Here is a 12,806-nt window from a genome sequence, read left to right as displayed (position 1 = left end):
TACTCATGTCAAACCATAATAATTCTAACGATATAAATCTACACACAACATCCATTACTTTTCCTTTTAATTGATTCACAGAAGCACCTTAGGTTGCTATTTGAATAATGGCACTTTTCCCATCAATTTCAGCATATAACAGAGAAGTTGCTGGATCTACAATTCAGAATATCTCCAGATGCTTTCTTTCAAGGTATGTGACTTTGTATTCCACAAGGAAGGAATGCTTCCATGGTAGATGACTTGCATATTGAGCCAAGCACAGCATATCACTTTGATCAGATTTGCAGAGTGTATAATTTTGTTTGTATGCTTTGTTCTTGTAATTGTTATGTACTTCCCAGGGCTATAGATACATTCAGAGCAGCTATCATTACTTTCCTTGATTTTTTTGGACTGGGGAAACAGCCAGAAGGATGGAGACTTCATTGAGTATATCGAACAACACTTTGACTTTATAATCATGAATAGTGGAAGTAGGCGGAGGCATTCCAAAACCTGGCAATATCTGGTATATCTCCTTGATGGTAGTCTTAAACCTAAATTCCATACCTAAATTCCATACCCAAAACCTAAATTCCATACCCAAAACCTAAATTCCACCATGATCAGATCAAAGTAGTGCTGTGCGTCAGGATATCTTGACAATCACCATATTCCCCTTCATGCCTGGCTCTTATCAGAACAGCCTTTTGAGATAATGAAATTAGACCTTTGATTGTGAAGAGGATCTTTGGAGCAAATAGGCCCTCCACTCTGAAGGCTTATGAGGGAAATTTGTGTGTTGAATCAGTAACATCATCCCTTTGAGTGTCTCAATCCCTCAACTAACCAACATTTTTCTCTTTGGCTGCAAGGAGAAAAGTGGGCTCCATTTACCATTATAGGCTACCGCTCCATGATATCTGAAGCCTTCAGACATCACGGCAGAAGAGATATTGGTCACAATAAAAGTCAGTTAGACCTGCTAGCCAGTTTGATTGGAATAGACCCAGATCTATCACACTGTTTCCAAAATGGATTCTGTCATGGGTATTAACATGGCTCAAATCAGATAAATTCAAGCCACAAGCATGGACCTTGCTGAAGCTTGTATCATACAAAACCCATTTCCTGATAGATATAGCTTTGGTGAGTGCCCTTTCAGTACCCAAACTATTGTTAGTTCAGTTCAAATGGTTCAGTGATCTTCATGACACAATGTTGTCAAAAGCCAGTTACCATCAGTGATCAGTCATTAAGAGAAGAAAGCACATTTTATAGTAAATTATGTTTCTCTGAGAATATTTACCCAATCACATCACTTGAAGACGATGCCAACTACCCCCTATGTGATCATCCTCATTTGTAGTTCTCTCTGCTTAAAACTCCAGTAGTGGCAAAGGGGGATAACAGGGAAGAGTTATATAGTTGATATAGGCAGAAAAGACAAAGTTTTGACTTTTACTTGGGCTGGATTCAGGAGGTAGCAGGCTCATATTACTTGTGTTTCTCAGAAAAATATAATTTAGTAGAAAAATTAGCTTTCTTGGTAAATAGTAATCCCTGTTCTCTGTGCATGTTCCTTTTAATAAGTGGAATAAGATATTTTGTACTTTAGAGTTCCAGAAAATTCCTTGACTGTTGTTGGGCATTTGTTGGGAGCATTTTGGGTAATTTCCACATGCATGTAAAAACAAAATCCTCCTCCTCTTCATGTTTTCTCTGAAAGATAACTCCATAAATATATTCTCACATTATGTCTTTCATGTAAGTTTTTAAGTCATCATATGGCAGTACCAATGTGCTTAAAGTAATTCAATCCTTTTTGTCTCTGCAGTATACACAGGCCACATTTGATTGTAATGCTAATGTTATATATATAGTTATATGTAAGGTAGTTGGTCAGAAATGCAAACATTAGCTTCAGATCACTTGATATGGACAGGACTTCTGTCAAAGTAATGCTAATGTCACATGACATTGCAAAAAACCATTTAAATTTTAGGGATGGAAGGATCTGTTTAAACTAACCATACTACTACATGTATTTGTTGTGCAGTAGTGCAAACTTAAAGCTTTCAACATTTGTATCAGTCAGCACAGGGGTTATTTCATTTGGTCTTTCTTTTATCTTTTTGAGAATTGCTCAGCTGTTTTGGGGATTGCTCTTTACCCATAAATTGAATGATTTACTCCCAAACTTGGCTGAGGCAGTTTTAACCCAGTTGCTATGTTCATCTGAAGTACATTATGAAGTTAATACTAATGTAAGGATTTTAGTTAGGTGTATATTTCAAGCCTAATTACAAGATATCTTTTAATAAGAAACTTCCAGTGTCCAGTTGGGGGCATTTTATTTTCAGTAAAATTTCCACCACATATGAATAATTCAGAAAGTCATATTGTTTCATGCATTTATGTGAGCTTATTAGCAAGAAATTAAGTATCTGGATTTGAAGGGAATGTAGGAGAGAAAATGCTAGCAGGACACATGGTACTAATGATATGGAAAAATGGGAACCAGCCTGGAAATGGGTGAACATAAAATCGAGTATATATGGGTTTGGCTGACCAGGATGGGTTAATAATGTAAGTTATGTTGTAGGAAAAGAATCTTTTGAGAGCTTATCCTAGTTGTAAGTGGGGAAAAAATAGAGACATTGTTTTGTTGATGGAATTTCAGTCTTTTAACAGTCTTGAGTTTGTAACATTCATTACTAAAGTTAGCACCTGACTCTTTGGTGCGGAATTGAAAGCACATGTTTCACACACATGCAGGTCCAGAAAATGCCACAGCTCATATCCTTTCCTCTACACAGAAGCTGACATCCAGGTTTCATCTATACTGATAAATATAGGTTTGATTATGAGCATACAGAAATTTTACGCTATTGAATTTTTGATATCATGGTGTTTGCATAGATTTACTATGGGAACTGAATTAGTACCGGGAGTCCAGCTGGTAGCCTTCTTTGTGCATATTTTCAATGGAATTACTATTTCAGATACAGTAAGACCAGTTGCCGAGTACACAAGTACTCTATTTACACTATTGCACTGAAGCCCATAGTTTTACACCCTCCACCTATACCTATATTGTATAGTCAAGTGAATTCATGTGCAATATTTTTATTGTACTGATTTATCTTAGTATTGCAAAATGTTATATACCATGATAGCTCTTGGTGGACCCCTGCTATTCTGTCATTGTAGGATTTTATCAGTCACATATTAAGGAGCATGTAACTATATCAATGTTTTGCCGTCTTTCATAGGGTTTTGTTGGGCGTATCACAATATCTTAGTACACACATTATTTCATCAGTATTGACAAAGATACTGATTTTCTTAAAATTTGCTTACTTTATATACTCGCTTATAAGTTGACTATTTTTACTAAAAAGTCTATTAATGCAGTGTAGGGGTCATATTATAAATGAGATATAACATAAAAGTTTAAAATCTGACATTACAGTAATGACTGTATATCTTGGGACATTATAAATATTGGGACACCCATAAATATTCTCCACAGTAATTTTTTATGACTTATAAATGTTGGGACATGAAAATATAGCAATTTTCATGTTTTATGTATTATAAGTCATGGGACACCAACATTATTTTTTACTAATCAATCCATTTAATACAAATGCAGTACAGATACAGAAATAAAATGCTTTTTAAAATAATTGTAATACTATCAAAACCAGTTCTAGTTTGTTTTGATGTTAGTGACTTTGACCATATACACAGGTATGGTAATCATGCTAATGTTATGGAGTACAATGTAATTAAATATCGAAGTATTTTGACACAAGACAGAATTCCCTCTAACCCAAACCAGTTTCAGGCTTATGGTAGCTGGCTTGGATTGCTGTCAGAAAACAAAAGAAATATCTGCCAATTATAAACGAAGAAGACAGAAAAATAACCAGCTTGCCAATTTATGTATTTTTAGGTTCAAACTTTCTTTTAATCTTGCTCATCCCAATACTTTTTTTTAAATTATTTTTTATAATTCCCATCCTAGGGTGGGTAAGTAACCTAATGTTTTGATAGATTTGCTAATTTAATCCTTTAGCATGAAAAGTAACATTGGTTTGTTTTCCCCTGGTGGACAATTTGATGCACTGTTGTTGTTTGTTTTCCTCTGTAAAGTCTATCAATAATATGCCATGAATTTGATACTTGTTCAGTGTCATGTTGAGTACCTTTGATCATACCACGCAACTTACATCTGTTCTTTTGTGGCAATCCTTTGATGTGAATTCAAAGACTATGATCAAAGCAAAGTGTCTCTTACAGACCCCAAGCTCAACCTCTACGTAAATAATGTTCAGAGTTTATGAATAGTCAGTGTTATGTCAATTACAGTGTACTTTGTCAGTTAGATATCATACATCATGAATTACTAACTTAGTACTTTCACCAGTGTGATGCATATAATGGAGCATAAAGTTTATAGACTTTGCAGAGAAAAACAACACTAGTGCAGAACCTGAATTTGATGTGTCAGAGGAACAGATACATGACTGGTGCAAGAAAAAGTCATTTCTAGTTGATAGTGTCAGACATTTTAAGAAGATTCAAGTAATGGAAAGCCCTTGCAAATTGGGAGTATGGTTTGAGCAAGTTGGTTATAGAACAGTGTGTTTGGGTGAATTTGATGCAGTCTGAGAAACAAGCTGTGACGACATCAAACCTACCAAGCTATGATCCCTGGTAGCATCACGTCGGTGTTACAACCAATGGATGTTTGCCTAAACAAGCCATTCAAGGCAATTATGCATTAACAGTGCCACAAGCAGACTGTAGGTGGGCACAAAGAATTTACAAAGGCAGGAAATGTGATGTGTCCAGGGATTGAGTTCATATCTCAGTGGGTATTGTAATGAGTGAGAGGAAATTCCAAATGAGATGATGGTCAAATCATTTAAGAATTGTGGGTATTTCCAATGCTTGGATGGAATAGACAAGAACAACTCTGAAGTACCAACAGATGACAGTATAGACACAAAATCAGGAATGGACAATGAATGAAATGAGGAGTCCGAGTCGGATGATGTTTACAATGGCTGGAGGATAGTGGAGGAATTAGAATTGTATTTGGCAACTCACAATGAAGATGAATTCTTGTGCTTTGAACCAGATGATATCAGACAGTGACATTTACAGGATACTATGAATCACAAAAATGTGGACTTTGTTTACTATAATACTTTTTAAATTAATGTACAGTAGTCCACCTCTTGAACGGCCCCCCTGACCAGCGGCCACCCACTCCTTATGGCCAGAATCCATTGGCACCGACGAGTTTGTGTTCAAAAGTACCCCTTGCAAAAGGCCACCCGGCTAACGCGACCAGCGGCCAGCATATTAGTGCAATAATATAAAATTTACCCCTCACAAGTGGCCACATTTTATTTGAATATGTATCCAGAACCAGTATTTTATTCATAACTTGTGTTAAGTAATCTGATTTCTGTTTCCCCAATGTCAGGATTTCGTTACTGAAAGAAGTGTTGAGTAAAGTACATTTACCACTAAGGTTAATATTATATCATTTACGCCTCACGAGAAGCCAAATTTATTCCATAAGAACCAAGAAAGACTCAACTTTTAATTCATACAAAAGGGTATGTACATGTAATCCAATTAGCCTTACTGCTGTGTTATCATAAGATGTCCGGTTTAGTCACTGATAATTGTTAAAATTACAATTATTGAACAGTAGTAACAGCTGAGAAGTGGCAGTATCGATGTACAATACCCAAGTCAGCAGGAAAATGGCTTGGTAGCCTTTATGGCTTCCCTTCGTAAGATGTTATGCCTGTTCACTTTGATAATCAGTGGCTATTACTACTGACAATAATTGTCAAAATTACGAACCCTAACGGCCGCGAGGTCAAATCTGCGTGATGTTAATGGTACATATCGAAGCCGTCTTGGCTTCTCTCACTTAGTGTAAGAAATGTATAAAAACAATAGGGTACCAGACTGCGACTAACGAATCACGTGACAAGATCACTTCTTTAAAAACACATGGCAATTTGTTTAGATGCATACAAAATTGTTTTATCAGTAGTGTAGTTGGCAACATGAATAACTTTCTGCATAAAGATCAACATGTCATCGAGGAAAATAAAAATTCTCAATTGAGAGGAAAACGTGAAAGTAATTCAACTGACGGGGGGGTGTCGTTGAGGATCCTTGCAGAAAACTAATGTCGGGAAGACTCAGATAAACAATATCGTGAAAGAATAATGAAACAATTCTGCAGAAGTGGGAAGTTGAAATGGACAGAGAAAGGAAGATTGTTTGAGCTAGGAGACGTTTGTATCCTGATTTGAATGACAAGAAAAGCAACAATTTTGTCAGTTGAATTGGGATATGACGACTTTACCACAAGTAACGGATGGTTGCACAGATTTCAAGTGCGACACAATATCAAGTGTTCTGTCCTTAGTGGAGAATCAGCTGATGTTAATAATGAAGTTGTCGAAGATTGGAACAAAAGACTAAACGATATATGCAGGGGATATGACAGCAAGGATATTTTTAATGTGACGAGACTGGTTTGTTTTTTAGACTGTTACCAACAAAGTTACAGATGATGTGAACTGTAAAATGATTATAAAGACAGTTCTAAAACTATATCAGTGGTTATTCATAACATTCTTTTTAAAATGATGAGTTTGTTTTACATTTATTTCGCATCATGCATGTGACCTTTTAATTAAAATATTAAATATTTAAAATTAAATGTACTTGTGACTTTCTTCATATGTATTTACTATTCGCATTTGTCATCCCCCTCTAGAAAGGCCACCCTCATTATAAGGCCACTTCCCTGCTGCATTAGGGGTGGCCTTATAAGAGTGGGACTACTGTATTATGAGATAATGTGTATTGCATCATTCTGGATTATGATTTTTATACCAGTAAATAACATATAAGTCATTGCATGTATTTATTTTATAAATGGATTAAAAATATAAAGCAGTATGGATTTCATTAAATGAAGATGGACAAAGTATACGTTGTCAACACAGTAATACAAATGCATTTATTATACATTGGTTTTGACCGCTCGGGTGGCCTAGTGGTTAGAGTGTCCGCCTCGGAAGTGGGAGGTCGTGTGATCGAACCCTGGCCGAGTCATACCAAAGACCTACAGAAATGGTACTAACAGCTACCTCGCTTGGCGCTCAGCGTTAAGAGGTTAGTGTGAGGAAAGGTTGGCCTGGTGTCAGGATAATGTGACTGGGTGGGACATCATGCTATGTGTCTGCAGCATGATGCCCCAGTGCTAGACATCACTATAAACTGTCACACTGCAGACATCATAGCGATTTGACTGAAAAAATTAGTAAAACCTACGTTAATAATCCTAATCACACATAATCACACACATACATTGGTTTTGTCTTTATTAGTCCTCTCTGTCTTTCCATCTATCTAGTTTGATTTGTTTATTTTTCACTAAGTGCAGCTCCAACTCACTGACCCCATGTCACCCCTTGCAGATGGATATGACTTGCAAAAATCACAACTTACAGGAGGGTCACGGAGAAATTCCCTTTCTGCATCCCAAAAGTAGAGGGGTCAATTTATAGTTGAATCGACTTATAAGCGAGTATATATGGTACATTTTATGAAAACGGTGAAATGACAATGAGAATTCATTTCTTGGCTTTCGCACAATATCTTATTCAGCTAAAGTCTCATATGAATTGTCTGGATTTCTGGATTTATATGTAAATGACTGCAAATTATGGTGATTTTGATATTTATTGTCTATATTTTACGGTTAACTTTTCAGTCAACTCACATGGAGCTGAAGTTCTGTACACTCAGGTTGCTGAATGGTGTGGATGTTCCCCAAATATAACAGTCCTGGATATCTGCTGTGGAACTGGTACCATTGGCCTGACAATAGCTAAGGTACCATTTATTTCTTCTGAATGACAACCTGCCATTTTAATATGATAAGAAAATTTCTCAAAAATTTAGATGGAAATTGTCTGGAAAATTACAGTATTTTAGAAAACTTTTAAGTTAGAAATGATCACCTTTGCTCTGTTAATTTGGATAGAGATGAGACATGGGAAAATGGCCTCTGGAGCTGTAGCATAGAGATACACATATGTTGGGGTGGCCGAGTGGTCTAAAGTGCTCACCATTCCGGATCACTGCCATCTCACCTGTCTGCATGTGTTCGAGTCTCGAGCTCGGCTAACGTGTGCAAGTGAGAAAGCTTGCCAGTAGCTTCTCATGGGTCATTGGTTCTTCCCAGGGTTTTCCATGGTTCTTCCTCCACCAATTATACTGGCTGCCATTAGTAGCCTATCTTGTGCTGAAAAATGGCATTTAACCCTACTACAATAACAACAACACATATACTGTGTCACGAGGATGCTGACATAGAGGATAAATGGGATGTTCTTGATGTGATCATGTAAGTATTTTCAGAGAAATACAGTGGTGTCTAGTGATGGGAATCGGTCAGAAATTCATAATGGATAATCGGTGCCACTTAACCAACTGATAATCGATTATAATCAGTTACTAAAAGCAAATTTTAATTTTTGTTTGTTATTCAGTTATATATCAATAGTTCAAGATGTTAGTAAATGTACAGGAGTAATCTCTTTTAATGACATGTATACTTTAACCTGGTAATAATATTACATTTTTGTCTATTGTGTTGTGTGTTATTTTTGTTCTACATCTTTGTTAAATGAACGCAACTTTTTATGGCTGATAAGTCATATGCAACTGAAATACTGCTACAATCCCCTAAAATCCTTTCATTCATATGTGATGTGTCTATAATTTTAAGTGTAGAAGGACATGGTTTTCTTGTTTGTCACTGTTTACAAATACTACAAATAATGTTGCATTTAAAACCAAAACAAATCATCAAAATGTGTTTAAATTTATTAACTCAGCCATTTAATAACTTGATCATGTAATAATGGCTATATGTTCCTAATTATGAAATTTTGCACCTATGGAATATATGGTTTTATATTTGTAGTTGTGAAGGGGAATTAATAAATTTCAGATCAACTTTAGTGGCTGGGAGTTTTACTAACCTTTGTGCTTTGCATACAACTAAAAAGTAGTCTCCCTTTGCACACAACTAAAAAGTAATCTCCCTTTACACATAATCGATTATGGAGTTTCACAATCGATTATCTTATTGGTTCGCTCAACCAACTGATGATCGATTATAATCGATAATCAGAACAACACTAGTGGTGTCTATCTGATATCCAATATAGCTGTCAATGCAGCCATCTTTAAAATCTTGGTATCACAACCCCACCTTCTATTAATGCTAACCCTAACCCTCTCTACTGTGACAGTTATAAAATAAACAATATAATTTAGAGAGTATGGCTTTTCAGCCCTTCAGTATACATGTAGCAAAGTTACCCATTACAGTGCACTATAAATAGAACACATGTTACCTATTTGACTCCATGCACATATGCCTGCCTGTTAACTGTTAAGCAGTGTAGTATATGTTACATTTAACATCAATTTTAACCATTTTACATTCTTGGTACACATCTATTATGTATAGAAAGATTTAAGAGTAAAATCCAATTGTTATTGCTGTATAATTATTTTTAAAGGAAGAATTTTTTATGTGCTTTAAAATCTTGATAGAACTCCTTCACCATCAAGTCAGTGAAGCTGTGTGACCAACCGTAGCTGCCATTTCTCATACTCGAAATTTATAAGTTCATTGTCTACACCTACATAACTAAATCATCACAATTTGATAAATTATAAAAACCAAATGCTGCCTACATCAATATCAGAGCCTTTACTTATGTTATTGAAGCTTTCATAGTAGTGATTCTAATCATGAAAACTCAAGAAAGTACTGAACAAAATCTGTGGCCTCCGTTTTGGGGAGTTGAGAATATGACCCAGTTTCTTTAAATAGCTGATTTTGACCATATCTTGAACATCGAATGCGTGATCTGACATAATGGTCATTCACACCAATAAATTTAATATCTCGAAGGTGGCACTACGAAAACCTGCTCAAAATGGCTGATGTTTAGAGCAGGCGTCAAAAGGTGCTTCCATGAAAATGGTGTATAGGCATCTAAAGGCACTTCCACGCGAATCAAGTAGAGGTGTCAAAAGGCGCTTCCATGATAATGGAGAAGAGGTGTCCAAAGGCATGAGATAAAGGGTAAATCTAATGTTTTATTAGGACTGGAAAAATATAGCTTGAAAGAAAATAAGTAAAGATTTAGAGCTGCACATATGTCTTTTTCCCCATTCTTCAATTAGATTATTTTTTACAAAAATGAATCCTTCATTAAGTTAGAGCATATGTTTTTAGGATGTCTTTTTTCATCACTGCATAATAACTGGTTTTATATGAGCAAACTTTGCCAAGCATTGTGGTTTGTTTGTACTTTGGAAAAGAAGTATTATGTAGTAGTGTTCAGTGGCACTGTAGCACAGTAGTGGCTGTATGGTGCCATCTCGAGGTAGAGTGGGCCTCCTTTTGGGGGAATTAAGAAGTCAAATGTCAGGGCCACTGACAAAGAAGCAAAATTATTTCTGCATAATAACAATAGTGTTTGTTCCTGAGTAACCGTACCTTGATCAGACCTTGTGGATGACATGCAATTAGGGCAAGAAACCTATTGATTTAGGGGAATCAGAAAATATAGGTTTCTGCAGTGTAAGTTATGTTCAAGGCCGTATACCTGGAGCAAAATTTAAGGTCAGTGAGACCTGTTGATCATCTCTTGAGTCAACTCTACCCTACTAGTGCCTACACAATAAACTTCCTATGATAATGTTTATAAAGAAAGAGAAGTCTTACAGATATTCCATATCAGCACCATTAAATGCTGCAATGGATTCTAGTCGTTAAAATCTTAATCCATAGATTCATTGCTTGGTGTCTAACCCATGATCCCTTTCTTCATATTCTTCAGAATGTGGAGAGAGTAATTGGTGTTGAAATATGCTCAGAGGCAGTTGAGGATGCCAAATACAATGCTGGATTGAATGGTATGTATCCATATCTATTGCATAAATATTTGATTTAGCTCAACTGAAACTTTACACACACATTCATCCCATGGTCTGGTTGGACCTAAGTGAAAAGGGTCCCGCTTGGACATTCGTTATGGCTGCCACGGTGGCCATCTTGAAAATCTTTTTATCACTACTAAACATGAATGGATGGTCATGTCAACAATGGGATTTCACTGACAGACTGTTATGTATATTTAATTTGCATTGTTTATTTATTTTTTTAAAATTCATTGCAGTAAAACCTGTTATAAGAGACTGCCCCTTCTGCATACCAAAAGTGGTCTCTCAAGACAGGTGGTCTCTCATAAGAGGTGTGTGAAAATGGACTGGTTTTCAGAGTTAGCATTGTTGAAAAATAAATAATACCCATACTCACTGTACATGTATCATATCCTTTATTCATAACTCTTGTTAAATATTGCATGCATTCCTCTCAAAATATCTTTATATAATAAAGATATACATCTATCAAACAACGAGAATAAAATTTATATTTCAACATCACATTAATATGTACAAAAAATGAACAGTTAGATATGATGTATATATCTTATTCTATACACTTATTCACTTGTTTTTTTAAAAGAAATCCATTATACTTCTTTGTTGACATGTTTTACTCAGCTGTTTGGTCTGAGCATGTATCTCAATTATTGCCATTTCCTGAATCAACTTTCCACTTACTGGTTTGTTTTTACTCCTTGCAACACAAAACCACTCCCATATTCGCTTGCTCAGATCTCCGTAAACTTTCAGTCGTGCCATGGCATATTTCCTCTGCGCTTGTACACCTTTCTGCCATTCGTTTCTAATGGACTCCTTGTCTTTGATTACATTTTGAACTTTCGTTTTACCGACGCTTAAGCTGACTGCTATTTTGCGAGCGGTCTCCCCTTTTTCATTTCTTTCAATGACATTAATCCTTTCTTCCAGTGTTAAAATTTTTCTTTTTTTCAGCGGAGGTTCTGTCATTGTTATTAGTGTTGACGTTATAAAGAATATCGGTTTTGATCAGGTTTTGGGGAAATGTAGAATAAATATATATTATGTACCAATGAATGAAACCAAAAGACATAATTAACTCATCAAGAAACAATACATTTATTCTGAGACGAGGTTTAAATCAACAGCGTTATAGCTCGATAAACAAAGGTTGCGACCATCTGCACGCAGGTAAACAGATGGTGGCTTGGTGAAACACTAACAAAAGATATAAAAAATAATTTTAAAAAAATCCGGAAATGATTCTCACTTACTAGTATTAAAGACAATGAGCTCATTCACCCTCCAGGCATTATGGATTAACTGGAAAGACAAACGATGTACTCAAACCCACACTGAAGCCCTTTCAAACGATTTCTCACTGGGACATAAGGACTACCGGCATTTTGTAAGTTTTCTTAAAGATAAAGAAAAAATACAAACCTCTAAATTGACTGCATATATCCATCATTACTCCCTTTGATGTTACTCTTACTGGCTACTCACATGACTTCGGCACTACAGTGGCGGTTAGTGACATGTACTTTAGTCTGGTTTACTGCAGTCTACAAATGACACCATACGCTGGAGTTGTAAATTTCACAAAACTGGTACTGTAGCAAGACAAATTCTTTTTAAATACTTTATTAGAGCAATCTTTACTATTTATGCAGTCTTTGTTACAAAGGATTAAATGATGGTTAGAGGTGTTTATCTCGATATATGGTTGTTCAACCATAGTGTTATTTAATGTGCACTTT

The 12,806-nt window shown here is 35.8% G+C and overlaps 1 protein-coding gene across 3 annotated transcripts in view; it reads left to right on the top strand.

Annotated features, from left to right (window-relative positions):
* LOC149771955 (tRNA (uracil-5-)-methyltransferase homolog A-like) overlaps positions 1–12,806 on the top strand; it is an 80,270-nt gene that overhangs the window by 50,983 nt on the left and 16,481 nt on the right. For all 3 annotated transcript variants that reach the window (XM_089948041.1, XM_089948040.1, XM_089948038.1), the window contains 3 exons: positions 133–193; positions 7,808–7,929; positions 10,962–11,037. In XM_089948041.1, coding sequence (XP_089804167.1) covers positions 133–193; positions 7,808–7,929; positions 10,962–11,037 — 259 coding nt within the window. The remainder of the gene's footprint in view (positions 1–132; positions 194–7,807; positions 7,930–10,961; positions 11,038–12,806) is intronic.

Source organism: Sinohyriopsis cumingii, unplaced genomic scaffold (assembly GCF_028554795.1).
Source record: "Sinohyriopsis cumingii isolate HCF-2022 unplaced genomic scaffold, ASM2855479v2 utg001554l, whole genome shotgun sequence".
Taxonomy (NCBI): domain Eukaryota; kingdom Metazoa; phylum Mollusca; class Bivalvia; order Unionida; family Unionidae; genus Sinohyriopsis; species Sinohyriopsis cumingii.
The sequence above is the reverse complement of the archived record's forward strand: the minus strand, read 5'-3'. Positions and strand labels throughout refer to the sequence as shown.